Raw genomic sequence first — 27,963 nt, 5'->3', positions numbered from 1 at the left:
CTGGGGCTGACAATAAACTGTGCTGGTGTACGCACATGTCCTGTTCTTAATCTCTTAATAAAAACTAACTATGAATTTTAGAAGAAAAACACTAAAACAAATGTCGACAGTATAATACTGACAGGGACAGTTAAAAGAAGAAGAAGAACTATGTGGATCCTACTTGAAGAAAACTGCAGCGCTGTAAAAAAACAAAGTGTGCAGTAAAATTAAAATATTCTGTGGAATTGTTTAGTCTGTGATGCAAACAAGTTCTTGAAGGTTGACGATAACGCGAAATAAGAGGACACAATTCCTCCATTGAGTGAACATAGTGTTACAATAATAGAAGTCTGGCATTCTCTTCTGTAAACAGAGAGCTATTGTGCAATGCAATTTAGTTTATAAATATACGAACTGTAAAATTCAGGTAATCAAACCATGGCAGATCCGTACCGTGTTGTTACTTCCGATTTCGTTAGCGTCTTCATAACAAGTACATCTGCCAACAAAACGATTGGCGTTGAGAAAAGGTTTCAGAAAGGCATAACAATAGGACAGCTAAAGGTAAGGGTATTATTCGAAAGACAGATAAAATAAATATATATATACATTTGTGTGTACTTTTTTCTGCGCAAAGAGAAACTGCATTTCATTGTACAGGGTACTACTTTACTATAGGTAAGACACCTATAAATAATTTATTTCGCACTTTTTTACATTGCTAACGTACTATTCTGCATTGCGGAACATTTCTTTAGGTGAAATAATGAATTTCTAACGAAAATAATGTCCATTTCTTACATTGACGAGTACTTACTGTTCTTCCTTATTTCCACACACAATATGGCGATAGCTTACCCGCTCATCGCGCGTTGTGCCAGTATATTGTCGATTTGGAGTGTGCATGCAGTGTTACAACCTTGTTCGCCGAAAAATACCTAATTTTTTTTAAAAAAAATAAAATCACCACGAAATTTTTTTCACGAAAAAAGTTAAATTTTTGACAGAAAGAGTAATTATTAAACCATTGACGTTAGACCCAAAAACCATCCACGGGTAGCCCAAAAATTCATGATAGCCCCACGAACCATCACGGGGACGGGGTGTGCCTACTAGGTTAGGTTAGGTTCCATTAGCACTCCTTTCGTTCAATTTTGCATATACGGAAAACATCGTTTTTTCTCGATGAAAGAAAATGCACGGAATTCTTTTAATTTTAACTTTCCACGTCCTGCATTCCACTTCTTTCTTCAAGATTCTATGTTGAATTACAAATTCCACGGCATCTTCCACACCCGGCGACAACTTCACGACGCATCCTCGACACGTCATCTTATAGCGAAAACACGGCATGGGTTGAAACACTGACTACGGGGTTTATGTCGTCTAACACAAGGAACATTGTGCTCTCGTGCAGAAAGCAAATCGCGGCAGCAGCAATAGCACGTCGGAAAGAGATTTTCGTAGAAAACCACATGCATTCGCATTAAAATGGATCAAAACGACATTCCCTAACTTCAACAACGCTACAGAAAATGATTTGCGTAAGTACTTTCTCCTGTATATTTGAAGAAATCCGTCTCACCTATAGTAAAGTGTTACCTGCAACAGAACACAACATTGAGGAAGTTAACGTAATAAGAGTGCATGATGTAAACTTTATATTCAATCTCAATCAGAAATGGGTATAAATTTACAATACCGGAAGTTTCTCCAATTGCTTTCAAATTCGGCGTACTCACTAATTTTGGCCTCGTAATCACGAATCTGCTGTTAAAAATTGGCGGTAACGTCTAGAAATTGCAAAATAACCTTGTCAATTACCGCTATGATTCTCCATACTCTGATATGAAGAAGTCTTCCTTTCCGCACAACGGTCTTCCTACCAACGTTGCTCAAGTGTTGTGCAATAAGTGAGACCCATTTTATGGAGTGTTGATTTGCATGAGAAAATGGTGTCTTGCATAAAGATGGGGTATGACTTAAGATGACCGGACCCCTCTCCAATTTTCTTCATATTTGACATACTTACTAATTGAGGCCTCCTAATGACGAATCTGAAGTTAAAATTTGTCGAATAATTGCAAAATAATTGATGGGTGGTTAGGTTAGGCAGACAGTTAATATTTGGTGTCGTGGTAGTATCAGGATCTAGAAATTGCAAACCATTGACACTATCCCCATGAACCATTGGCACTAGCCCCACGAACAATTCACATGTGGTTAGGTTAGGCAAACATAGTTAAAATTTGGTGTCGTGGTAGTATCAGGATATATATTTCCTTGTGAAACAAAAAAATTCGTGAAAATCGACTGTTTCTATTCCGAAAACTAATGCCTTATTTTTGCTTATTTTGCAATTTCTAGACGTTTCCGACAACTTTTAACTTCAGATTCGTGATTAGGAGACCTCAGTTAGTGAGTATGCAAATATGAAGAAAATCGAAGAGGAGTCCGGTCATCTTAAGTCGTTCCAAAATGCGTAAAGTATAATACGTAAGTGGATGTAACCCAAACTCACAATGATCAAGAATGTACAAATACACATACACAAGGTGCTTTTCTACCTTTTTGAGACGATGAGGATGAATGGGACAAACACAATGATACATACATGCCTTGACCAGGGTTCAAAGAAGAGACCCCTGGCTTGACACTGCCCACTGCACCACAGAGTTGACTGTTATTATTTTACATGATTCATTAAATACAAGTGAATGGCTCGCAAGACAAGAATACTCTCCTTTTAACATGCGTGTAAAATTCTAACATGATGCGAGGTTAGCAACCTTGGAGGTGATGGCAATCGCCCTGCAACCACCTGCCGTCCTTACACTGGGATAGGTGAATAGGCATGTGTAGGCCTCGAAACACATGTAAAAGGATTGAGAGGCCTCCAATGCCCTCTTGAAGTGACAGAAGTAGAGAACACCATGGCATGGAAAGATGCAAATTTTCATCCCGTGCATGGGAAAACAACAGAAAATGTACACAAAGTACTATGTTTTGTAATTACATTATATAACTACTATTGAGGAAAAAACTTTATCACTGTATTAATATTTAATTTACAGTATTTCTAATATAAAGTAATACGAGGGAGAATCAAATGAAAACTGCAATTAATTTTTTTTCACTATTTTAATTCAGGGATAATGTTTCATTGTACATTATTTTTCTACATAGTCCCCTCCCAGTTCAATGCTCTTACGCCATTGGATAGGTAGTGCTTTGATACCGTGTGAGAAAAATTCTTTCGATTGACTGTGTAGCCACTCGTGTACCAACGATTGGACGTCTTCCTCAGACTTGAACCTCTGCCCTCCAAGGTGCTCCTTTAATGGACCAAAGATGTGGAAATCAGATGGTACCAAATCTGGTGAGTATGGCGGATGTGGTAGGCACTTGAAGCGTAGGTCATCGATGGTTTTCATGGTTGCATGAACATAATGAGGATGGTCGTTATCATGTTGAAGCAAAACACCTGCACTCAGCAATCCCCTTCCCTTTCTGCGTATCGCTGTCCTCAAATGGTTCTTGAGAAGGTCGGTGTAGGTGGCACTAGTCACTGTCGTACGTGGGGTCATGTAGTGTTCCAGAATAGGACCTTTCTTATCCCAGAATAAAGTGAACGTGACTTTCCCTTCTGCTGGCTGGCTGCGAAACTTCTTTGGTTTTGACGAAGACGAATGTCGCCATTCTTTGCTTGCACGTTTTGTCTCCGGTTGAAAATGGTGCACCCAACTTTCATCCCTGGTGACAATGTGAGCTAGAAAATCCTCACCCTCCTCTTCATAATGCCTCAGCAGCTCTTGACATGCGTCAACCCGACGGACCTTCAGTGCCTGCATCAGCTGTCGAGGAACCCACCTGGTGGACACTTTTCTGTAGCGGAGTTCGACTTGCACTATGTGTTGTACTGAACTGAAGCTCATATTCAGCAAGGAAGCCATTTCAGCCAGGGTGACACATTGGTTTTCCTGAATAAGCTGATCTGCTGCGGCTATGGACTCCTCTGTCACAACTTGCTGAGCCTGACCCTGACGGGGAGCATCAGTCAATAATGTCGTACCTTCTGCGAATTTCTTGCAACAATCATAGACTTGCCGCTGTGACAGACAGGCATCCCCATACTTCATCTGCATTCTCTGATGAATATCAACTGGTTTCACACCTTCACTCCGTAAAAATCGAATAACTCCATGCTGTTCCTGCTTGGGGCAACTGCGTAGTGGTACTGCCATCTTGAATCAGGTGTTACTCACATCCAACCCCACCTACCGGCACTGATTCGTACTACCAGCTTGGAAAGACGTCAAGGACTGTGTCTGGAAATTTCCAAACGCCTAGAAAGAAAGAAAGAGATTTTTAATGGCACTTTTGCTGTTTCATTTGATTCTCCCTCGTATATAGGTATATTTTCAACAAGATATAAGATGCACCCTGTTTTTCAAGCCTATTTTTAAAGGAAAGAAAGTGTGTCTTATAAATTGGCAAATACGGTAATTAGCTCTACCTAATGATGCTCTTCAAGCACTGAAAGTACTACAGTATCGTTCATTTCATGTACAAAACCGAAATCCTTCAGATCTCAGAGCAAGCAAGGAAAAACCATACACTCGAAAGTTATTTCATTTTTTTCAATCTTTGGTGGACAATATGAAGAGACGGTCAAGGTTTCTTTTCGTGTGTAGTATTATTAAATACAGATACATGCATGTGTTTTAGGGTGACATCAATTCCTCATGTATGTGAAAAGGTGAACTTGAATGTAAGCAAAACTATGTGCGCATCACTGTTAAATGTTTTTGCATCTACAAGAAAAATCCAAAACACATTCCCACCCCTCCGGCTTCCATGGCAGAGTGGCTAGCATAGCATGCTAAGATGCCAGAGGTCCCTGGTTCGAATCACAGCCTGGGATGGGTGTTATTTGTGAGTGTTCCTTCATCATATCATCACTCCTCCTCATCTTCGTGATGAGCCAAAAGTGGCAGATGTGATGTAAAATAAACCAAATCAATCAATCAAACAATCCCATCTCACTGAAAGATCTTGTGAATCCAATCCAAAATCTAGCAATATTTATAGCCGAATGTGAAAGCTGGTTCGGTTCAATGCCACAAACCTAACCTTAACTGATTAGAGATATCGCTTACAAGTTTTAAACCTGATTTTCTTTTCCTTAGACCCCCAGTGCATTTTCATGCAGAAAAATTTGCAAGAAATTAGATCAAGTCTAAGTATTCACAGTGCCCTTGACAAGCCAACTGGCAAGCCATAGAACCTGCAGTGAGTCTCTATTATCTTGTGCATTCATCTGACTAATGTAATTTTATTTAGAGTTTAACTTAAAGATGGCGTTGTGTTTGTGTTGCATTCAATATCAAAATTAGATTTGAGCAATTAATGTCCAATTCTAAGTATACCTAATACATAGGTAAAACCAAGGTCCATCAATGTTGTTTGCCACTTGCCTCAGAAAGTTTTGTCATAAGACCCCTTTTTGGCAAGTTGAAGTTGTAAAACTGTGACGTCATAGGGATGAAAGATCGCTGGGGAAAGTTTGGTATTTGTTAGTTTTAGCAAGGGAAACATGTTTCTGTGTTCTTTCCTTGCTCTTGTATTCATGTATTTCCAGGTTGTTGGTTTTTTTATACTATTCATATTATAGTGTCCGAGTGGTGATAATGTCTCACTGTCCTGTGAGCGCATGTCCATACTATCTCAAGGAAATGAAAAATACTAAAATTTTCTACCATATAGCCTATTTCCGTCCTATGAAAAGTTCCGAAGAATTGGCAGAGCAAAGGCTATCGAAAGGACATTTCAGGTTGCTAATTTTATTTAATGGAATATTAGGAATGGGTTTTACAATCCGAATTACTAGGAAATTACACCAAAGAAGAGACTGAAATAAGGTGCCGTTCTTACATTGATAATTCCAGTTACACATGAGCAGGTCAGTGATGATAACAGCGTTCTTGCAAGATGTGTAAACTAGGGATGGCCAATACCGGATTTTTTTTACTACGGAGTACATGATCATTAAATGAAGGAGACAAAACTTAAAATACAACACGTTGCCAGCTTTGTTAATAAATTCTACTTAAAAAATTGATATAAATATTTTTCTCTCTCTCTCTCTCCGAAATTCGGATTACCTCAGAAATTTGGTAATAAAATTTCCGAAATGAGATTTTAAATTTTCTTGGATCCGAATATTTTTGCCCATCTGTAGTGTGAAAGCAAGATGTGTTAGGAAGAAGGTTCTGTCTGCCCTGAGTTAGTGTGTCTGTAACCTCGAGGACAAAAATCTTGATCATTCTTGTCATGTGTTTTTTCGTTAGAAAATGAAACAATCGTAAACACAAAACAACATAAAGTACTTCGTGTAAAAAAAAAAATTGCAGCGATTGGGTGCCAAAACTGGGAGGGCAAGGACAATTTACTTTCTCTTGTTAGATAATGCTTGGCATTAAGAGGCCACACTGCAGGAGCAAAAGTATTGCAAAAATTGGGGAGGGGGAAGTCCTCCTAATCGCAACAATGTTGGGCTGCCTTGCAGTCATCTAATAAATATGGTCATAGATAACTGTTACAAAAGTGTGTTTTAACTGGAAAGTAACTCTCAGGTTTTAGGTACTTGGTTGTCATTATCAGTGTTGAAACCTCTTCAGTTATTGTTGTCACTGGCGTATGTAGCCCCATCAGCCCCCCCCCAAAAAAATAGGATATAAATAATTCAAATGAAAGTAGTAAAGTCTGGAAACCCCCCTTACAATCACCCTCCGATAACCATTTTTGTCTTTGGATAACTTTTAAATCAAATGTTTAAAATGGTGATTGGCGCTCATGTTGCATGAAAAACAATATACAACAACAATTCAGGGTATAACCAAAATTTATTTATTGATATGTATTCATGACACTGAACCAAGGTTCATATTCAGGTGTAGATATTGATAGAATTTCGATGAATTCTCATAATCTTTGAGTGAGGTAGAAAATGGTCTTGCAGTTCCATCCAGAAACAAAACACCAAAACCGAGCATCTACTTGCCTTCATGACTTGAGCACTTGCTGCAAGAGCACACTTCATGTAGATATTGCTTGCTTCCACCTACTCCTACACAAGTGTAGCATCGATTCTGGAGACCACAAGATGCTCAGGGATACAGCCGAATGTCCATTAATTGCAGATACATACATGCATTCCTTCCTAAAAATATTGCTATGAGAAACTTATGTTCGGAGCCACCACTATTTTGTTTCCCATGCATTTGTAGAATGTCAGTTTTGTACAGAAAAGGGGCAGTCTGTAGGAAATATGGAAGCAATAAAGGAATGCCAAGGTAGCAAGTCATTCACTGCTTTGCAAGAGGAGTATAGGGAAATAGATGAGAGGTGAAGGTGTGAAATGGTGAAGATGGTTGTAATGGGCTAGTAGCAATGTCTCTTTTCAATTCTCCAGAACGACTAAATTTGAGGTGTATTTGTCCTATCCCACATACAGTGAGTGTAAAAAGTGTTTGGACACTGCTGTAGTTACATTAATAATGGATCCTCTTGGCATTGTGGATGATGGTAGGTGAGCGGGATAAAAGTGCAATGGTTCTACCTGAAATTCTTTCTTTTTTGGCACAACGAAATAAAAATATCAAAACATAAACATTCCATGAAGAATTATAACAAAAATGACAAAAATTATGGGCACAGAAAGTCTTTGGACACTTAGTAAAAACATTAAAAAGGACCTCTGTGAAACACGATCAATACACCTGGACTGCCATACACGTACCACTGACCCATTCAACCTCTGGGCTCACAGCTGTCAGTTCTTAAGTCTCAATACCGGCAGTAGCTCCGCCTCATTGAACATGATAGTGCAACATGGATCTTGGAAGGAGAGAGTTCACCGTTTGTGAACGTCGGCAAGTTATCCGGCTACATACACAACCAGTGCAAATCGTTAAGGGAAATATCACACTTGTCCGGAATTCCTAAATCAACAGTGCACATGTTCATAGATCGCTTTGGCGAAAGAAAAACAGTAGAAAATAAGCCCAGGTGTGGACAACCAAGAGTCATTTTTGTGTAAGACGAACGGTTTATTTTGCGAACTGTCAAAAAGGACCCCAAAACTAGTGCTCCAACGTTGGCTGCAAGCCTTCAAGACCGAGGTAAGCAAGTTTCCTCCAGTAGAGTTCGTAAATTATGCTGACGAAATGCCTACCATGAACGCGTGGCAAGGAAGAAATTTTGGGTTAGTGCAATGAACAGAAAGAAGCACCTCGAATTTGCCCTATACCACTGCAATTACGATGCAGACTTCTGGAACAAGGTCATTTTTTCGGACGAAAGCAAATTCAACTTATTTGGATCGGATTGTAGGCGTATGTTATGGTGGCAAAGAAATACAGAGTTGAAGCCACGAAACTTAATCCCAACTGCCAAACACGGTGGTGGTTCACTCGTAGTATGGGGTTGTATAAGTGCTGCCGGGGTCGGCAAGTTGCATTTCATAGAGGGGACGAAGTGTCCAAAGACTTTTTGTGTTCAAAATATGTGATATTTTCGTTATTATTGTTTATAGATGGTTTCTTTTTTATATTTTGTATTTTCCTGTTGTATCAGATAAACAAGTATATGAGGTAGAACAATGTGGTTTTCATTTCACTCGCCTACCTGCACCCCACAACCCTGAGCAGGTCCCCTGTTTACGTACCATCAATGGTGTCCAAACACTTTTTACACTCACTGTATATGATAATTCAAGATCAATGATCAGGTTTAAGGAAGAACAGAATCCTACTCGATCCATACATGAAAAGGATATGACAAGGTAACGGTTATAGACAAATAGCCTCTAGTCTTTACGTATGTGTTGGGAGTTATCTGGATTTGTTTTAAATTGACTCAACTATGTGGGTGGAAAAATGTGTGGCAGTACTAAGTCTTGGTGTAACATTGTGACAAACCCATTTTATGCATGCATGTTTTTGCAGGGGAAGTTGGAGCTCATCACTGGTGGAGGAGCTTCAACAATGAAACTCGAAATCTACAACAAGGAAGACCATCTGGTGTGTGCTCTTGATGATGACAAAGCCTTACTTGGATCATACCCTGTGGATGATGGAATGAGAATGCATGTAAGTACAAAGACTGATATGACAAAATTGAACTTGCTCATTAATTTGAAATTTTGGTAGTTTGTTTTTAAGTCCACTTCATGCTCAGATGGGATAATCTGGACTGGATTTACATGACCACTGTGTAATTTGCTTGCACCAGGATCGAACCTGGCACCACTGTGCCATAATTTGTTCAGGGCAACCATAATATTTTGACCGAAAAACGGGACATCTGAAGGGGATCAATTTACCCCAACCCCCCTCCTACTCTGTAAAATTGGTTAGACCTAATTATAAAATTATTGTTATTAATATATTATTATTATTATTTATTAAAGGATAAATCACATAAATCAAATAACCAATAAATGATCTCCCGTGGTCAAAAGATATTCATTATTATAATCTCAGTATGACTTACATAGCATTTCTAATCCTTTCTGATCAACCCTTCATGTTAGTCCTACAATGACGTTGAGTAATGCCAGAAGTATTTAGCAGATGAACCAATCTTCTTGTGAGCAGTTTTTTTTCTTCGTCAGCTGTTTATAAATCGCCCCAAAAACCTTACCCCACATGTGAGACACACAACTCTAGATTCTTCTTTTGAGTTTGTGTCAAGATGCAGGAACTTTAAATTGTTGTTGCGATTCCGTAAAGAAACTGCATGCTTATTCACTGTTCTACAAATAATGGAACACACACAAAACAATACATCTTTTTAGCATGAAATGTCTCTCAAATTTAGATTTTTATAAAACGGGACAAATAGTGGCTTTTTAATAATGTGGACGACCAGGACACACCTCTGAAATGGTACTGTCCCGGTCAAAATGGGACGTATGATCATCCTAGTTCTAAGGCTACTTTATGCTCGGTCATATATAAACCACTGTGTTCCCTGCCAGAGAAAAAGCCCTTGATTAGATGGCTACATTCATTATCGCAATTAACCCAAGAGATAAATGCAATGTAAAACCATTTCTCTCTTATCTTAATATAGCAGTGTAAAATAATGAAAATAGAAACATATATTTCTGTTAAAATACCCATAACTTCACTTGAGATGATCGTTCAATCATAAATTTAATTTCTCCCCACAATGCTATTGTAAAATGTGTAATTTCCAGGATATTTAGAATCAAGGAGAGTCTCATGTGGTATTTTTACAGACTCCATGAAACACTGAATACATTTCAACCACTACTTTCTGATACGAATACAGACAAAACACAACTGGCAATACAAATCTGCCAGATAAAGAAATTGTATTGCTTCTCAGTGTTATGTGTTAAGTGAAATAAAGTTAATAACAGATATTTATGATCCATTGCTTGCTACAGTACTGTCTGATTTTCTTATTTTCAATCTGACTGGTTATTTTTGTAACATGTATCTTCAACAGGTGATTGATAAATTCACCATCAAAAATGAATATGAAGATGTTTCTAAAGTTGAGAAGTTTGAGTTGACTGAGGAGGAATATAGCAAAAGGGGTGGTAAGTCAGATCAGTTTAACTTAGTACTTAGTACAAAATTTGTATGTGTAGTTATACTTTGTTTAGTGATGTTTTATTAGAATCCTATTTCAATTTCTGTTTGCATCGGAAATTGACCTGACACATTGGTAAGTGTATTTGTAGTCACAGACACTTCTGGCTTGTAACGATCCCATTGAAAATCAATGGAATTATTACAACCCAGAAGTGTCCGTGACTGTACATGAAATATCTCAAGTTTGTGTGGTCTTCCATTAATCATAATTTTTCTGTTTGCTAATTGTTGACACAAACTCTGCAGGTGAATACTTATACTTTATTGTTAAAAAAAAAGTGCAAGTCGTGATAACAGACTACTATAAAAACAGCTGATTTCAATATCCGAGTTAACACCAAAGAAGAAGTAAAAAGTAATATTTTTCACTGACTACAAAATATCAGTGTTTCATCATTTGAAAAAAATAAAAGACCCTTTTTATAGAACCAGTGAGAAATGATGCATTCTCAAACAGTAATGGTATAAATATATGTAGAAATTAAGTACTTATGTGTTATATTGTAACTTCCATGACATGCGTACAATTACAATATTTGTAACAATGAAGCCTCTCTATCACTTCTTTCCACATCGTCCTTCACTGTATCTATAGACTTCTTTCTTGTTCTTCTTCTATGTAGTCTCAATACCATTTCCTTAGGTCTCTGAATTAATTTTCTTCATGTGTTCATAGTATTTAAATATACATACAGTAGCTTTCCCATGTGAGCTCTGCTTGTATGTGTTCTAAATCTACCCACAGAATTTGGAAGGGTAACACAGAAAGTTTTATTTCCTCTAGAGGATGTAACACTTGGGGGGGGGGGAACACATTGTTGTTCGGCTGACAGAAAACTTGTAATTAAGACAATTGGAGAGTATATAAAAGGTTGTAAACTTTTGTTGTTTTAACGTCACTTTGGACTTATTCGCAAGAAATTCGCCCAAGTCTTTTGGTCACACGGGGACATGTAGTTATTGCATTAATATGGAGTATATGCTGAGAAGTGTTCTGAAATATGAAATAATATGTAAAATATGGGCCAAAATCTAATATATGTACAAATATGGAAAATAAAAACGGAATTTTTCGAGTCTATATACCATGATGTGCAAAGATAATACAAAATATAACTGATTTCAGCTTCATACATAAATATGTATTTACATTTAAATCCGTTCCAAGATAATAAAAAGTGCCTACTCATAATATACGATCTTCTACAATGTTGTGTTTATGTGCAATGTAATACTGCAAAAGGCTTTTAGCTGTGTTCAGCATTTTAAATAAAGCAATATCCAAACATATGTTGCTTATTATCAGGGTTCAAATGTCTGATCCCATGGGACTCTATTATTAGTGCACATAATGAAAAATGGAAAGAGAAAAGTTCTTAGAAATATGTGGGTTTTAATCTAAAGTGCTTGAATTTTCAGTGTACCGTTGAGGCTGTACATTGTTACGAATCTCAGTCGTATCCAAAATTGCTATGTTGCCACATGCTTTGTCTCAAATACCATACATCATTGCAGTACCATCCTGTACTAGACAAACTAAGAATTGATGATGATAATTACAGGCAAAGTGAAATAGAAAAAGAAGTAAGCATGTGACATGCATACACACCCTCTGCCAGCCACTAGAAAAGACTAAGCATCCACAATAATAATTGTCATTTGTTATTGATTAATGTGGCTCGAGTACAGCACCACATCAGGCGTGGGCACCACTGGAACTGGTATGGTAATACAAGGGGTGTGTGGGAGGCACATGATTCACTACCATGCAACAGGTGAGTTGAGGAGTCAGTGACGTGTAATTGTAGGAATGTCTATAGTGTCTTTTTGCTACCTTTGCATGATGTCCTCTGTCTTTTTCTGTGATTAAGCTTTGATTCTCGGTGGAGGCACATAGTGGTTCAGATCCCATTTTAAACTGTATGTCGAGTTCCAATTAGCCTTACTGTGCATAAAGCGGACTTAAAACATCAATTCACTCATTCATTCTGTGATTAAGCAGATACTGATGGATGTCCTTGACTGAGACATAGTCGGATTGTCATTTGTGCATGTTTAGTCTTTTCTAGTGGTCTGGGGGGAGGGAGAGCTGCACATGTTACATGTTCACGTTTTTTTTACTATGCCTGTAATGTAATTATCATCAATTCCTAATTTACCCAGTATAGTATAGTACAGTACCATGATGATGTATGGTATTCAGGATGAAACATGTGACAATGTTACATTTTTGGCTACAGTTGAGGCTCGTATCATTGTGCAGTCTTAACAGTGCATGCTACGTTGAAGATTTGAGCACTTTATATTGAGACCCACATATTTTCAACAACTTTCAGAGTTGCTCTATGGGACCAGACTTTGAATCACCTTTGTGTCTCTGTGTGTGTGTGTGTATTTTCTGGACCTAGTCCATTTCCCTTGAGTTAAAAACCAGAAAACATTGTTTTTAATTTGCATTTGTTGACATTAGGTTACTGGTCATTTTTCAGAGGTTTTTGTTGCATTTATCGTCATACTTTTTAGGTTTTCTAATGCTTTTTTTTTGGTTCCTTCATGGTCATTTTGGGTATTTTTAGTTACATTTGCTTCTCCCAAATTCTACAACAGAAAATAGTATTTTAGTTTGGTTCAAGTGCACAGAGAGGTACAGAGGAGGCATCTTCTGAGTGACTGGTTGCAGATAGCAACCAAAATATTATAGAAACAGACTTAATGTTGCAAATAGAATGTACTGTTGCTCACAAATGTTACTTTATTACCAATAATGGAAAGTACCGAATATACACAGGGTGGCTACTCACCGGGAATTCTGCGTGACTTCTGCTTGAATTTTTCTCCGTAGACTTGAAAAATTACAACTTTTATTAATCCTAATCCTATTGAATTTATACATATTGATAAATCCCCCCCCCCCCACCTTGAATGGAAATCAATTCTAAAGAGGGCAAGGAGGCAAACACTGATGGTCAAGGGCACAGAGGGGCATTTATCCCCCTCGATTTCAAATTTTATGCAAATGAAAATACATTTGCATAAAATTTTCTCGTTCGCTTCACTCGCTTTTCTCAGTCTCGTCAAGTTCAGAGCTGTGGCTAGGGAGCTGCGGGAGCGGGCCCTGGCTGCCGAACAATCTAAATGATAAAAGTTGTAAAAGAGAGAATGCCATGGTGCCTCATAAAATTATTTGCACCCTATTAAATCAACATTGTTTTCAGTTTGCAAAAAAATAGATTAAAAATGTTCTTGTTCGCTTCACTCGCAATATGATTGTATTCTGTAATGCACTGCAAACTACCAGAGAGAGGAATAAGGCTTCTCTTAATGGATTTTGTCTTAAATGCATGAACAATTGTTGGGAGGAAAGGGAAGGTGCACATTTTAGAGACAATTTATATAATTTTTGCTGTTGGTTTGTTATTAGGTGGATGAATTGATTATGTAATGAATATAAATAATAGACTTATATGCTGTGTGTATATACGTATATGTATGTATGTATTAAAGAAACTTTGAATACATACACAATTTAGTGTAGGCATGTATTTTCTTATTTTACATCACTCCATTTTGAATATGTGTAAAACATATGTTGTACATGAAAGTTATACATGTTATATCTACAAATATCATGCATTTTCTGCCATTCAAAAATACAGTTTGTGTACTTGTTTTCCATTATTAATTAATGTGAAAATAAACGTTTTTTTTAAAAAAAGATGTTTAAAATCGTTTGTTCCAACACAAATGCTTTACCACCGACTTCTACCCCCTTTTTGTGTAATTTACGAGGATGATAACGTCTTTGACACTACCACCACCACCACTACTGCTACTACTAATAATAATAATAGTCATAATAATCAGTGGCGAAGCGTAGAGTTCCTAGCAGGGTAGGCACAAAAGTGCGATAATTTGCATTAGTTTCTTAAATCTGTAAAAAGAAAGTGGGGGGGGGGGGGCTAAGTCATGGAGAGTGGTTCAATGTGTCTCCAAGCCGCTTCTTTACTTGCCAGTGGCGTGACGTTTTCAAAAGTGTTGTTATCAGCCATAAGTATGATAATTATGTCTTAGACGTTCTCCTCCCACCCACCAGATGTCATCGATCTAGATTTTTGTTCATTTCGGGTTTTTTTATTTGTTTGTATTTTTTCAACCCCTGATTTATGCACACACCTCCAGAAAGAACTACCAATCATGAGACATCTCGAAAATCTAACGAATAGGGCTCGAGCCCTGTTGTCAATTCTTCATCACTTTTTTTTCTAAATTTATTTATTTATTTTGCAATTGAGGTGAAAAGGGCTAGAAGAACCCCATATTTTCGGGTCAGTCTGACGTTTGGGCCGTGAGCAGACGACAGAATTCTGCACTTTCAGCAACTGTTAGTTTGGTACGTTCTACTGCTGTCAACTAATTTTTTTTTTTAGCAAGACTTTCTCGCACCGAGGAAAACACCATTGTTATTTGTTGTCTAACTAAAGGAATGGTTGTAGTTAATTCCAGTCTTGGCTTTCTAGATAAATGAATTTCTGACACCTGTATGTGCAAGTAAACATAATTTAAATTTTGATTATTTTCGTCTCAGTTGTTCTGCTCTATGCTAATCGTGATGATGGGAATGTATGGAGAATGAATTAAAGATGATCAGGAAACATTGACATGACCACAATTAGGTCACCTGGCTTCATAACGTGTTAGGATGACGACTACGGGGCTTTCAAGAACAAACATAAGTAAAGGTGACCTCTCTCATTCAGTGTGTATACTTCGCATCATAGTTTGTTCTACCGCTTGTGTTAGTAGACACCTCTACGTGATAATATAACATAGGATCCTTGTTTGGGACCCGGCAACACGACAGGTTACTATGTAACATATAAACAGGTTATAATAAATGTAGTTGCTTGAGAGAATAGAATCCCAATTTTTAGGTGCAATTTAGCTCTTTTCTGCCAATCCAATGTGACAACACTGGCTTGTTCCGCCAGACCTGAAACAGACATGGCCCGTGCAATAACCACATAACACTCTTTGTCCTAAACCTAAAAAAAAAGTCTTCCCATGCATTGTACTCTCATTGCCCGCCCTCTTCTCTTGTTATCCCTTCAGAGTAAACAAAACTGCCTACCTCTTCGCTTGTGTCGGCTGCATAAAAAAATGTCTGCTTGTAATATCTATTCGACGACAGTGTTAACGCATTAAATAACGTTTCAACAACTTTTAATTTTTTAAAATATTTTGCTGTCACTTGCCACTGCTGCTTGCAAAGGAAAATATAGTTGAAAACATTTTAGAAATGATTGTTATAAGAAGGAAAAATGAAAGACCAAAAGTGGGTCCTACCTTACCGATGATTACATCTTCACTCAATTAAGAACTCGATTGTTCATGTTGTTCTTGCATTTCAGTCCAGCAGTTTCTTGCATAAATGTGATTGCTGCACACAACACGAATCATAAAGAAAGCTCTACCGCCACGAACTTCACGCTCCCTTGTAGCATCCTGAGCAGGAGGGAAGTTTTCACAGAGAGGGAACAAGCGAGGGAATCCCCGTTCACGATAAAAATAAATTATTCTATTTCCAGTGAAAGTAAAACTACTTTGTAAATATAAGGCGTAGCTAGCATTTTAATTTACATAATTTGGTATGAAGACTTACTTTACAAATATAAGTTCTTTAGACTTTCTGTTTAGGCTACAGTGTTGGGTGTATCGACAAGACCATCAGCACTCTGACCAGAAAACGAGGTCAAAACTACAGTACTCCGTAATTTTCAATTTCACTTACACTTTTCGATGAAAGGAAGGAAAATCTAAGTTTCGTACAAAATATGGAAAATGTACAATGAAATAGAAATCTCTCTGCACGAACACAGGCTAATGTTTATAAAAAATGCTGGTACACCACAAATTTCCAACCCTGTCTGAAATAAGCATACATACAGAACTCGTAAGATTAGGCTTCCCGCATATACGACCGTACGACGGAATGTGAAGAGAAGAGGCCCCAGCAAATGTGCCTCACTCCGTGGAAAGTTCGTATACTGGACAGGGGTAGAATTTTTTTGTAATTATCATAAATGAAAATTCTAAACTTTTCCATTGCATTAGTGGCCGCGGTGGCTCAGTCGGTAGCGTCTGACTACCATGCTCAAGGTCCCGGGTTCGATCCCCGGTCGGTTCAAATCCGGGAACTTTTCTAACGATGGAAGCGGCCCCGGCGCCCACCTAGCGTCGAATAACATGGGTACCTGGGGGAAACCCTGGGGGGTAAAGGCGGTCAGGGGCGTGATGCTGATCACATCACCCCCACTCACGACCGGATCAAGAAAGTGTGGGGCGTTACCCCCACACCCCCTATACGCCTTCATGGCGTGGTGCTATGCACAGGGGAACACTTTACCTTTTTTTTATTAGTTTTGATGAAATACGTAAATACACCTTTAAAAGAGTAATGGCGTCGGTAGGCCCGGCCTCCTGGCCTCATAGGATGCTTCGCCACTGATAATAATATTATTATTATTTTTTATTGGTTCGTTTATCCTGGTACTTGTCCCCCCATGTCAGACAAAGATTCGTGGTTGTGCCCGTGGTGCATGTGTGTGGGTGTTGAGAGGCGGTAATACGCAAAGTTGAAATAGAGAAAACATCTGCTTGTGGCCTTGAATTTTTTAAAACTTTGCCTTGAAAACCAGGAATTATACTTGAATTTTATCATAGTCCTAGGGTAGCCACCCTGATACAGTTTTGTTGAATTACTTTCATGACTGCATGACTGTACTTGTTATTTTGGAAAATTTCAAGCTTGCATGTTAATATTTAAAGTAATTGTATAGGTTCTTTTCTAAAAATTAATTTTAACACATGGATGATACTGTGCCAGTCAGATAAAATTATTGAAATGTTATCACATACTCCATCGACAATTTGCCAGTAGTACTTTTGATAAACTACAAAATCTGGGGTGTAAGACGTCCCTAAAGATACACTTTCTACATTCACATCTGAATTTTTTCCCGAAAAGTCTAGGGGCAGTTAGTGCTGAGCAAGGAAAACAATTCCGTCTATACCATCAAAAACACCAAGAAAGGTGGGATATGTAACATGTTACAAACTTTTTAACACTATTTTATGATTCATCTTGTGCAGTTTACAAAAAAACACCTTCATGTTATTGACAAAAATTTAAATTTATTGACTGATGTTATATTTGAACACCCCCTATACGCCTTCATGGCGTTGTGCTATGCACAGGGGAGCACTTTTTTTTTTTAATTGTAATAAATTAATAACTAAAAATGGTCCTTGAGTGCCACACAGCGGTGTGTGTAATGGCATTATGAGAGGAATGATTGTACTGCAGTGTTAAGGTCATTTTTTGAGACTTTGTAGGTGATCATCTTCTGTAAATTGTAAAATTTTCATACTGATCCATCCATAATTTTTAGTTTACTACTTAACGTAACTTTTAATTATTGCAGATACTGTAAAGTCATTTCTGGCAAAGAATAAATTAGGCAAATACAATGAAGAAGAAACGAGAATGCGAGAGGAGGAGAGGAAGAAGGAAGAGTCTGCAGAAGAAGAACAAATTAAGTCAATAACCGTTGGTAGTCGATGCGAAGTATCTGTTCCTGGTGCTCCAATGCGACGGGGGACTGTTATGTATACAGGTGCGTAACAAGTTATTTTCATTCATGAAGTGTGCATAGATTCCAGTTTTCTCATGGCACTAATTTTTAGTAGGTACAGTAAGGAGAAAAGGGGGGGGGGGGGCGGTTCAATTGAAAGTGCAATTGAGGAAGGACAAGCTGTTTTTGATTTGGTGTTTCAAGATGGCCATTCCCATCAAATTGTTGAAAATATTTGTTGGAATTTATTTTCCAGCAAGTAAAGTATTAGGACTGGAATGTATCAACTAATGCCAGTGGTACTTTTGATATTGATTGATTCTGAAAAGCATTGATTCAGGTTTATAAACTGATCATCATCATCCTTTGCCGTTTCCTGCCTCTGGCTGGGTTGGCATAGAAGTCAAGACTCTCCGTTTTGTGTTGGTCTTCCATCACGCCTCTCCTTCCACGGTGTTCCAATCTTGTCCTCCTCTTCTCCTAACACTCTCCGCTATCTGCTCTTTCCACCGACATCTTGGTCTCCCCCTTGACCTTATTCCCACTCCTTGTGCATTAAACGCTATTACTTTTAGTCTTTCTGCATCCATCCTCTTCATGTGTCCAAACCACCTCATCCGTGCCTGATCTATCCTGTCCTGAAGCTTGACCACACCCACTGTCTGTCGGATCTCCTCATTCCTTATTCTATCCCTTCTAGTCTTTCCCAATATACCCCTTTAAAATTTCATCTCCACTGCCTGCATCTTTCTTTTGTCTCTCTCTGTCATTGTCCAAGTCTCTGCTCCCTATGTACGTAGTTATTGGCACATAGTATGTGTTATATATTACCTTCTTGTATTTCATAGGTATATCCCTGTTCCATATTAATCTTCGAATGCTTTGATACAGTCCACCACCCATTTGTTCTCTTCTGTTTACCTCCTCATCTATTTTTCCACTTCTCTCAATTATGCTTCCTAGATATTTGAAGCTCTCCACTACCCTCACCTCTTCCATGTCCATCTTTATTCTTGGTTCATTTCTGGCTCTGTTTCTTCTTGTTATTAGCACCTCACTCTTTTCTACACTGAATTTCATTCCTGCTCTTCCAATTTCCTCATTCCAACTATCAAGCTGTCTCTGTACTACTTCTTCCCTGTTCCCATATTACTAAGTCATCAGCAAACAACAGGGCCTTCATCTCCTCCTCTCCTATCTTCTTTCCTACCTCGTTAATTGCATGCATTGTAATTATGAAGAGCAGTGGGGAAAGAGCACTTCCCTGTTTTAGTCCATTACTTATACTGAACCACTCTGTTCTTCCCACAGCTCTGGTTGGCCTTGTATGTGCTCTGCACTCTGAACACTATCTCTTCCTCTACTTCTTTCTCCTTTAGAGCCTTCCAAATCTTTGTTCTGTCCATGCTATCATATGCCTTTTCTATATCTAGGAATTCCATAATCAAATCATTTCCATACTCATATGCAACGTCCGTCGCGGTGTGCCCATTACACCTACAGGAGTACATCAGCGGAGTTGCAAGTCAACTTGCTTGGCAACGACCAATCAGTAGCACCAAACCCACTGCAAAGTTTTACCCATCATGCTAACTCTTCTGCCAGCAGTGTCATGAGACTCTATTTCACTCAGGGTTTGGGAAAAAGTACACTGTCTAAAGTTAGAGAAAGTTTAATGACTATAGCTAGATACACTGTAAACATTGTAAGTTTAGCACATGCCCGCGTAGGATATTACACTCACTGGCCAATATACTGCCACACAATGGGGGGAGAATGGCTTCTGCAACTACTGTAAACTGGGAACAGGATCACTGCTGCTTCTGCCGTCGAAACTATAGCTTCAACTCTCGTTACGAATGTGCTGTCCTTGTGCAGACTTCTGTAGCTGCAGGCTTTTTAGAGCGAACTGCTGGCTTTTGGGGAACAAGGGGCATTAAGGTCACCCTCACAATAACCGTAGTATTTTATCTGACCTGTAATTTTACCTTATGGGTGGTTGCCTAGAAACCCAACTCTCACTACCCTGGTAGGGTGCTGCAGGTTGATAGGGGGAGGAAACCTCTCGCAGCAAGCGGAGCAGGTCCTCTCACTCGAAAGTGGAGTGGGTTCTCTTGCCAGTGGCAGAGTTGAACCTCTCTCGCTGGAAGGCGGAGGACAACTTATCTAGGGTGCTTGGCCTCTCGCAAGAGCTGAGAGCACCTTCCTTCCTTCCTTAGGATGCTTGTTACTAATGAGAATGATCTCTCAGGATCATTACACGTAGTGCCTTTCCTGCATTTGGCTACTGGTGAATATAAGGTCTACTGTTGATCTGCCTCTTCTAAATCCATACTGTTCCTCTCTCATGTTCAGCTCTGTTACTTCCCTTATTCTTTTCTCTAATATTTTCTATAACACCTTTGCTGAGTGGCACATTTGTGTTATTCCTCTGTAGTTTTTACATTACTTTCTGTCCCCCTGCTTGAATATGGAAACTGTTAGTCCCTTTATCCAATCTCTTGGCACTTCTTTCCCTTGCCACACTGTTTTCAACACACTGTACAGTCACTGCACACCAATCACTCCTGCACCTAGTATCATTGCTCTACCTTTCTTCATTCTCTTCCATGCTTCTTCCATTTCTTTCCATGTGAGATTCACTTTTTCCTTCACTTCTTCATGTTTATTTCCTTTTTTCACATTCAGCAATTTCTCGAAATGATTTCTCCACATTCTCCTTATTTCTTCATCCTCTTCTACAACATTTACCCTTTTCATCCCTTAGCTTACAGCTGTCTCCTCTTTCTCTTCTCCTTTCTCTCACTAATCCATACAATACTTTCTTGTTCCCATCTACATCTTCTTCTATCATTTGGCCCATTCTTCCATCCATTTTCTTCTTTCCTCCTTTACTACTGTTCTTGGCTCTTTCTTCTTTTCCACATACTGTTTTCATGCATTTTGTGATTTAACTTTAAACCATTTTCTAAATGCATCATTTTTGTTTTTCACTACTGATAGCTGATATTTTCTCAGAATCTGTTAATTTGTGGAGCTCGAAAAATGCATAATTTATGTGATGTTACATTGGAATCTCTTGATACTGAGGTGCTTCAATAAAGAAATTGTTGTGATCTACTGTCACATATCTTTGTACTAAAAGTAGAAAATATCAACCCTGGGTCTCATCTAGTTTTTCTGCTACAAAGGTGAAAGTGTGATGAAATAGCAAACTGTCCAAAGGAGTAACACTGTTTCAAGACTATGTACCTGTTGGTATGATATACTGCAACATTCAACCTATTCGCCTGTTGTACCATTAAATGTTTCTTCCCCTCAAATAATTTCTTCGTTAGATCCACATCTCTGACAACAATGTGCTCATTTCTGCAACAGTGTCATGCTTCCGATACCAAATTGAAGACTTTACAGTGTCTGTCACCTCATGCATTCAAAAAGGAGCAATACTTGTACTAAGAACCAACAAGATGGCACCTATGCATAGACGAGGGCAAATCGAAAAGTCTTTGCCCCAATATTTTTCAGCTGAGATAATAAACATGCAGGGAAATCAAAATATAGGAATTGTTCTATGTACCTTGCACTATGTTTCCACATAGTCACCACAGCCATTCAGGCATTTGTCCCATCGTACCACTAGTTTGGAGATGCCGCTGTTGTAGAATTCAGCCTGTTGATCGTGGTCTTTCTTCAGTGGACCGAACACGTGGAAACACTGGGGACGGGGTCTGGACTATACGGTGCATTCTCCAGAATCTCCCATTCGAATGACTGAAGTCTGTCGATGGTCCTCTTTGCCTCCTGAAGCCTGGCGTTAGGATAACCACATTGTCCACATCGAGAATCCCTTGGTGCTTTTTTCCTGATGGCAGCTCACAGATGTGAGTGTGTACCACTATAGCTGTCAGCGTTTATTGCGTCACCTCGTGGTATGAAATCCAGCAGGAGTGGTCCTCAGCGATCCCAGAAGACCTTGAGTTAGGAGCAAGGATGCCCTGACCGCTCATTGTCATGAAGGTCTTCTCGGCCATTTTCAAAATCACACCACCACCACCGCACACTTCTCAAAGCGAGACACTTGTCCCCACACGTCAACGGCATTTCCCTATGGATCTTGATGGGCGTTCATCTCTTGCTTCATAGAAAACTAATAACACTTCACTGCTCATACAACGTAGACGTGTTGAGTACTACAGCCATCTTCGCAAACTGACGGCAGTGCCGTGTAGCAGCCGAGAGTTACGTTCGGCCGTTCCAAGAGAAACTTATTGCGTTGATTGTATAGCTGGGTTTCTCAATTACACTAATATTTCAGCTGAAAAGAAAATAGGGGCAAAGGCTTTTTGATTTGCCCTCGTAGAACAGAACAATTCTTTAAAAAGCTTTAATTTACTGTCAGTTCTACTACTTCTAACTTACAAATTAGACACAGAAATCATGTAATAGTATAAAAAGTATAAACCTTGTCATGTCATAATGTTGGAATTCTGTATCCTGCCAAGTTCACTTGGCATCTTCAGAGAAATAATTTGAATCAGGAAAACTTCCTTGGAGTCTGCAGCGTTAAAAGTATAAAAGTAGGTATCCCTAGGAAGGTTAAATGGTTGTACTACTACATGTAAAAGAGGAAAGCATACTGCTAGACTAAGGTACTTACCAGCAGCTCTCATGATTCTTTTTTTTTTTTTTGTATTGCATAATCCAGTTATTTTTTTGATGAATTATTGAACTATTATCGGCGAAACTTTGCACATTTGTAGGACTCTAAGAGTACTACATTTTAGAATTTTTTTATTCTCATCAGTGGCTCTTCAAATAGGATATTACAATTTTTTAGTTTAAATTTTCTTCTGATTCTGTTTTTTGGGAACTTGATATTGGTGGATTGGAGTGTGATACTTTGAAGAAAATAAAACAAAAAACCATTGTCTACAGTAAATAGTTTTCCTTCTATCAATTTTTTGTGCAGCACTGCACATTTGAAAAGTGCACACTTGAAAACCTGTCCCAATAGCCTTACAGGTGAAGTTTGAAGACTGTATAAATCAGTCCTTCCAGTAGTGTCTGAATTTCCATCAATTAATGCATAAAGAAAAAGAAACAGTATTACAAACAGCAATTAAAATATCTTTGATCTTTACTTTCAGGCAAAGTAGATTTCAAACCAGGATGGTGGATTGGAATCAAATATGATGAACCACTTGGTAAAAATAATGGCTCGTAAGTATTATTATTATTATTTTCATAATTTTTGTGCTTAGTAATCATTCGCTTTCCTGTGGCAGGACTGTTTAATGAAAGTTAACTTCCATGCTACTGAGTGTGTAATTTTCTTCTAAAAATTTAATAATTTCTACACTGAAAGGAAGTTCTTATTTATCCAGAAAACTTTTTTTTTGTGGCTGCTGTCACAAGTTCCTGAGGAGATGATGGCCGCAACCGCTGAAATTAATGGAACACACTAACAGTTTCATAGATAAGCAAGTACTTTCTTTCAATACATTAATTTGATACCATATCTTTCAATCCCTGGAACATCCCTTTTCTGTATTTTAATTATTTATTTCCTGTACATCAAATTAGGTGGCAGTCTTACCAGACTCGATGATAACTTGATGTTATTGAGTATAGTAACAGCTGGACTTCACTTTGGAAAATTCTGGGTTCCAGTTACAGCTAGTACTTGTGTTTCATTTGTTTTTACATTTGTCTTTTTCATCCATCATTCATCCTTAACATTTTGATTATTTATTTGTGACCAAGAGAGAGAGAGAGAGAGAATTTCTCCAGTTTCAAAAGGAATAGTTGTACACAAAAATCCATATCCATAGTCAAATTTACAGGAAATGTGAAAATCTGTAAATAATAAACTATGCAGTGTAGGTGGATCATTTTTAATTCTTGACTTTTCGTGTACAAAAGTAGTTATTTTTTAAGTGTTTCTTGAGTACAAGTTCATAAAGAAGAAAACTACAGGGGAATGTTACTTGAATATGGCAAATTCTGATACCAAAATAAGGATTTGGCAGAGTTGGTTTTCAAATTTAACTGTCTATGTTATGAATATTTGCAGTTTTATGACCTAAGTAAGGAGTACCTTGTAGGAGGAGCATCCCATAAAATCATAACCTCGCCCAATTAAAAGTAAAAGGCATATACCACTGTGCCATGGAGGCCCCACACATTCTTGATGTCGGCCATTTTGGAGGTGATGTAATCAGCACCATGCTCTGGCCACCTTTACCTCTTGCCCCCTGGTACCCATTGATTTGAGGCTAGGTGAGCCCTAGAACCACTGGGACAAGGCTGGAAAAATTCCGACCTTAGATCACCCACCCCAGAAATCAAACCCGGATCTCCCGCATGGCAGTCAGATGCACTACCGACTAGACCACTATGGTTCACCCAGTCTCCTTGCAGGTACACACTTTTTTCGGAGCTTCTGGAATGCTCTGATCCTTGTCTCGTAGAAGCTTTTCTGAAGGCTGTCACTCACAGCACTGATGATGTCATCATCACAGTTAAAATGCCCCCTAGCCAATGGATTTTCAGGTTCTGGAAGAGATGATAATCCAACAGTGCAAGATTGAGTGAATATGGCAGGTGTTCCAGCAATTCAAACCCTCATTCCTTGTAACTTCCGCTAATGGTTTACCCATTTGGGAGACTGTCCACCTGTACTACACCCTATGCATTCCAAAACACTTTTCATCATCATGTTCCCAAGTGATTGAATGGACTTTGGATTTTTTCTGGAGTGCTTTGATTCTAGGCACCTCATATAATGAATAATAATGTGCACTTGTAAACTTATTACTAAAAAATTAATATCGTAAGTGTAGCATAATGGATAATTTATTCATTCTCATCCGAAATATTTTAAATAGCATTTTATTACATGTTATTTGAGTTGTTTTTTTTTAAGTCCACTTTGTGCACAGATAGGCTAATTGGAACTGGACCTACAGTTTGAAGTGCAATTCAAAGCATATGTGCCTCCACTGGGTATCGAACCTGGGACCCCTTGATTGCAAGACAGATATGTTACCACTACACCATCAGGAAGGCCTAATTACATGTTATATTTATATTGCGAACACTAGTTTTAATATCCTTTTTATATTCAGACATTGAAGAACTGAAGTCAAGATTTTGTTATGAACTTGAAATTCTATTGTATGCAAAACAAAAACTTATCTAAATAATAGATAACTTGTGTGTGTTTCTGTTTTTGGTAAACTACATGAAAATAATTGAAATTCAAAATATACTTAATGCACCATGATAGGACAGTCATATTCCATGTACCTTGAAACCGGTAATTTCCGTAAAAATAGGTTATGCTGCTGTAATTTGTGCATAAAATGTAATTATGCAAAGCTTTTATGCCTGTAACATTACAGTCTGATAAAGGGTCTGTAGCACCCTAAGCTGAAACATTTGCCATGGAAAATCATGAAATATTACATAAATTGCTGTCATGAATATGGACTTTCCACATGTTTATGAACGCTGCTTCATTACAGCAGCTATTCATATGTAAAAGGAATACACTTTATACCCCTCAACATTCGTGAACAAGAACTCCAAGTGCTACACCAAACTCCCTCTTCCAATGCACTTTATGATGCTGTTCCACCATCAATCTTCCCCACACTTCACAATATACAGCATGTTTCGAAATAATTAATTTGATTTCAAATGTTCATATATTGGGAGTTTACATTGTCAAAATAGTAAGTGATATGTTGATCGGAAGAAAAATTCATCACAATTCATATCATGTCTTCTAAGTGCTCTATGTGATGTCCTTCATCTTTGACAAACACCAAGGCAATATTTGAATTTGTGCCATACTAGCTTCAACATGTCTGTTCTTACCAACTCCACAGCAGTTATGATGCAATTTTTATGCTCATCCAGAAGTTGTAGACAATGGTAGTACATGTACACCTTCAGTGTATCCCCAGAAAATGATCTGGTGACTTAGAAGACCAACTGTAGAGTAGCAACTTAGAATGCTGTCTAGAGCTATGATATGAATGGTGATGAATTTTCATTCGGATTGATTGCCTCAGTGCCAAGGACTGCTACTAATTTCATAGCACTGAAGGCTTGTTTGTTTGTTTGTTATGTCTCTATCTTGTTAATTTGTTGACATTTGTTAATTTTATGATATTGCAAATATTTTAAAATTGTATCATAACTTCCCACAGACGCTTCATCAATTTCATTATATCACCACTCATCCTCATCTTTGTGATTAACCATAAGTGGCAGAAAAGCAAAGTAAAAGAACAGAATTGATTCAAAATAATCTGTGCACTTGAATAAAGAGGAATATGTATGGCTGATTTTGCTGGCAAGCATGCTTCCAGCTGCCACATTGTTGTTTTTTAGTGGCGCAATAACCAAATGAAGGCACTGTATTTAAAAAAAAAACAAAGTAGAAGTCATGGAATTTGTTTTCACTAAATGACTGATCACTGACATTGCCAAGGAGTGAAGATATCTGTATTTCTTATCATGTACGGATACTCAGGCTAGAGCTTCCTGAAGCAAATCATTAGTTGAGAACTCAAAACACTAGGCTGCTAAGCCAACTTGGGAGTGAAGATTTGGGGAAGGTAATGTGAAGTTCATGTATAACCAGAAATGATTGCTGGAGAGTGGAAATCCTGTGTTTCAATATTGAGTGGTGTATACATGTGGATACTTTTTAAGTAAACTAATTTCCAGTGATAAGATATAGTTTCTACAAAATGCTTACATTTATAACTATTTCTCCATTAAATTTGAGGAAATTATCCTGGATAATTGACATTATACTTGAATGACCTTATTGCTATAGTATTTATCGAAATCTGCTTTGAAATATGAAGTTTAAACCAGATTTTTTTTTTAAAGGCTTTAATTGCAACTTATGTAACAAATGGGTGATTCTTGTGCCTATTTTTATTTTCTTTCCCAGCGTTAATGGAAAACAATACTTTGAGTGCCCACCTAAGTTTGGAGGTTTTGTGAAACCTGGGAATGTGACTGTGGGGGATTTCCCCGAGGAAGACTATGGTCTGGATGAAGAACTTTGATTCCGTTCAGGAATGCCCTTCTCACTTTTCCGTTTTGATCTCGCTAATTAGTGTTGCAAGTATGCGGTCACACAGCCCAAACTGATGCTTCCTTTGGACAAATCGTGCTTGTAGTCATGTGAAAATTAGTGTGTTGTGGAGTCACCGTCGCTTCAAGTAAGTCAAAGCATATGTTAAATTAAGTTGTATAATTCTTTGTAACTAAATATAAGTTTAAAAATAAACAAGGATATTACATTATTTTTCTCTTTTTTTTTTAAAAAAAAAAAGAAGTTGTTTATTTATCAATGACGGATGCATTTATAAATACATGGGCCTGAAGTTGCAAACTGAAGAATAAATGCAATATGTGGAGCCACTTGTTTGTTTTCCTCTCTGTACCGCACATTTTATATACTTTTTTTTGCAGCTACCAGTTACACACAGCCATAGTAACTAGGGATTGATTGATCAATGATCTGGGTTAATTAAGATTTGAGATATGGACATTCAATCAATCCCCTCTGGATTCATGTTCAGAGAGCCAATTTTGGATTTGGATAACTCAGATTCGAATTCATTGTTTTTCCA

The 27,963-nt window shown here is 38.0% G+C and overlaps 1 protein-coding gene across 1 annotated transcript; it reads left to right on the top strand.

Moving 5' to 3' along the window:
* Positions 1 to 218: 218 nt before the first annotated feature.
* Positions 219 to 27,633, top strand: Tbcb (tubulin-binding cofactor B). Its single transcript, XM_083119936.1, has 6 exons — positions 219 to 546; positions 8,991 to 9,134; positions 10,522 to 10,615; positions 18,152 to 18,343; positions 23,452 to 23,524; positions 27,276 to 27,633. The coding sequence occupies exons 1-6, from the start codon at positions 421 to 423 to the stop codon at positions 27,391 to 27,393; spliced, it is 747 nt and encodes a 248-aa protein (XP_082976062.1). The 5' UTR covers positions 219 to 420; the 3' UTR covers positions 27,394 to 27,633.
* Positions 27,634 to 27,963: the final 330 nt, after the last annotated feature.

This window comes from Lepisma saccharinum, chromosome 3, assembly GCF_977018435.1.
Source record: "Lepisma saccharinum chromosome 3, izLepSacc3.1, whole genome shotgun sequence".
Lineage (NCBI taxonomy): Eukaryota > Metazoa > Arthropoda > Insecta > Zygentoma > Lepismatidae > Lepisma > Lepisma saccharinum.
The sequence above is the reverse complement of the archived record's forward strand: the minus strand, read 5'-3'. Positions and strand labels throughout refer to the sequence as shown.

Coding starts and splice junctions, on each gene's coding strand:
- Tbcb (XM_083119936.1), top strand. CDS start 421: ATGGCAGATCCGTACCGTGTTGTTACTTCCGATTTCGTTAGCGTCTTC. Junction 18,344..23,451: donor GGGGACTGTTATGTATACAG/GTGCGTAACAAG, acceptor CTTTACTTTCAG/GCAAAGTAGATTTCAAACCA. Junction 23,525..27,275: donor CTTGGTAAAAATAATGGCTC/GTAAGTATTATT, acceptor TTTCTTTCCCAG/CGTTAATGGAAAACAATACT.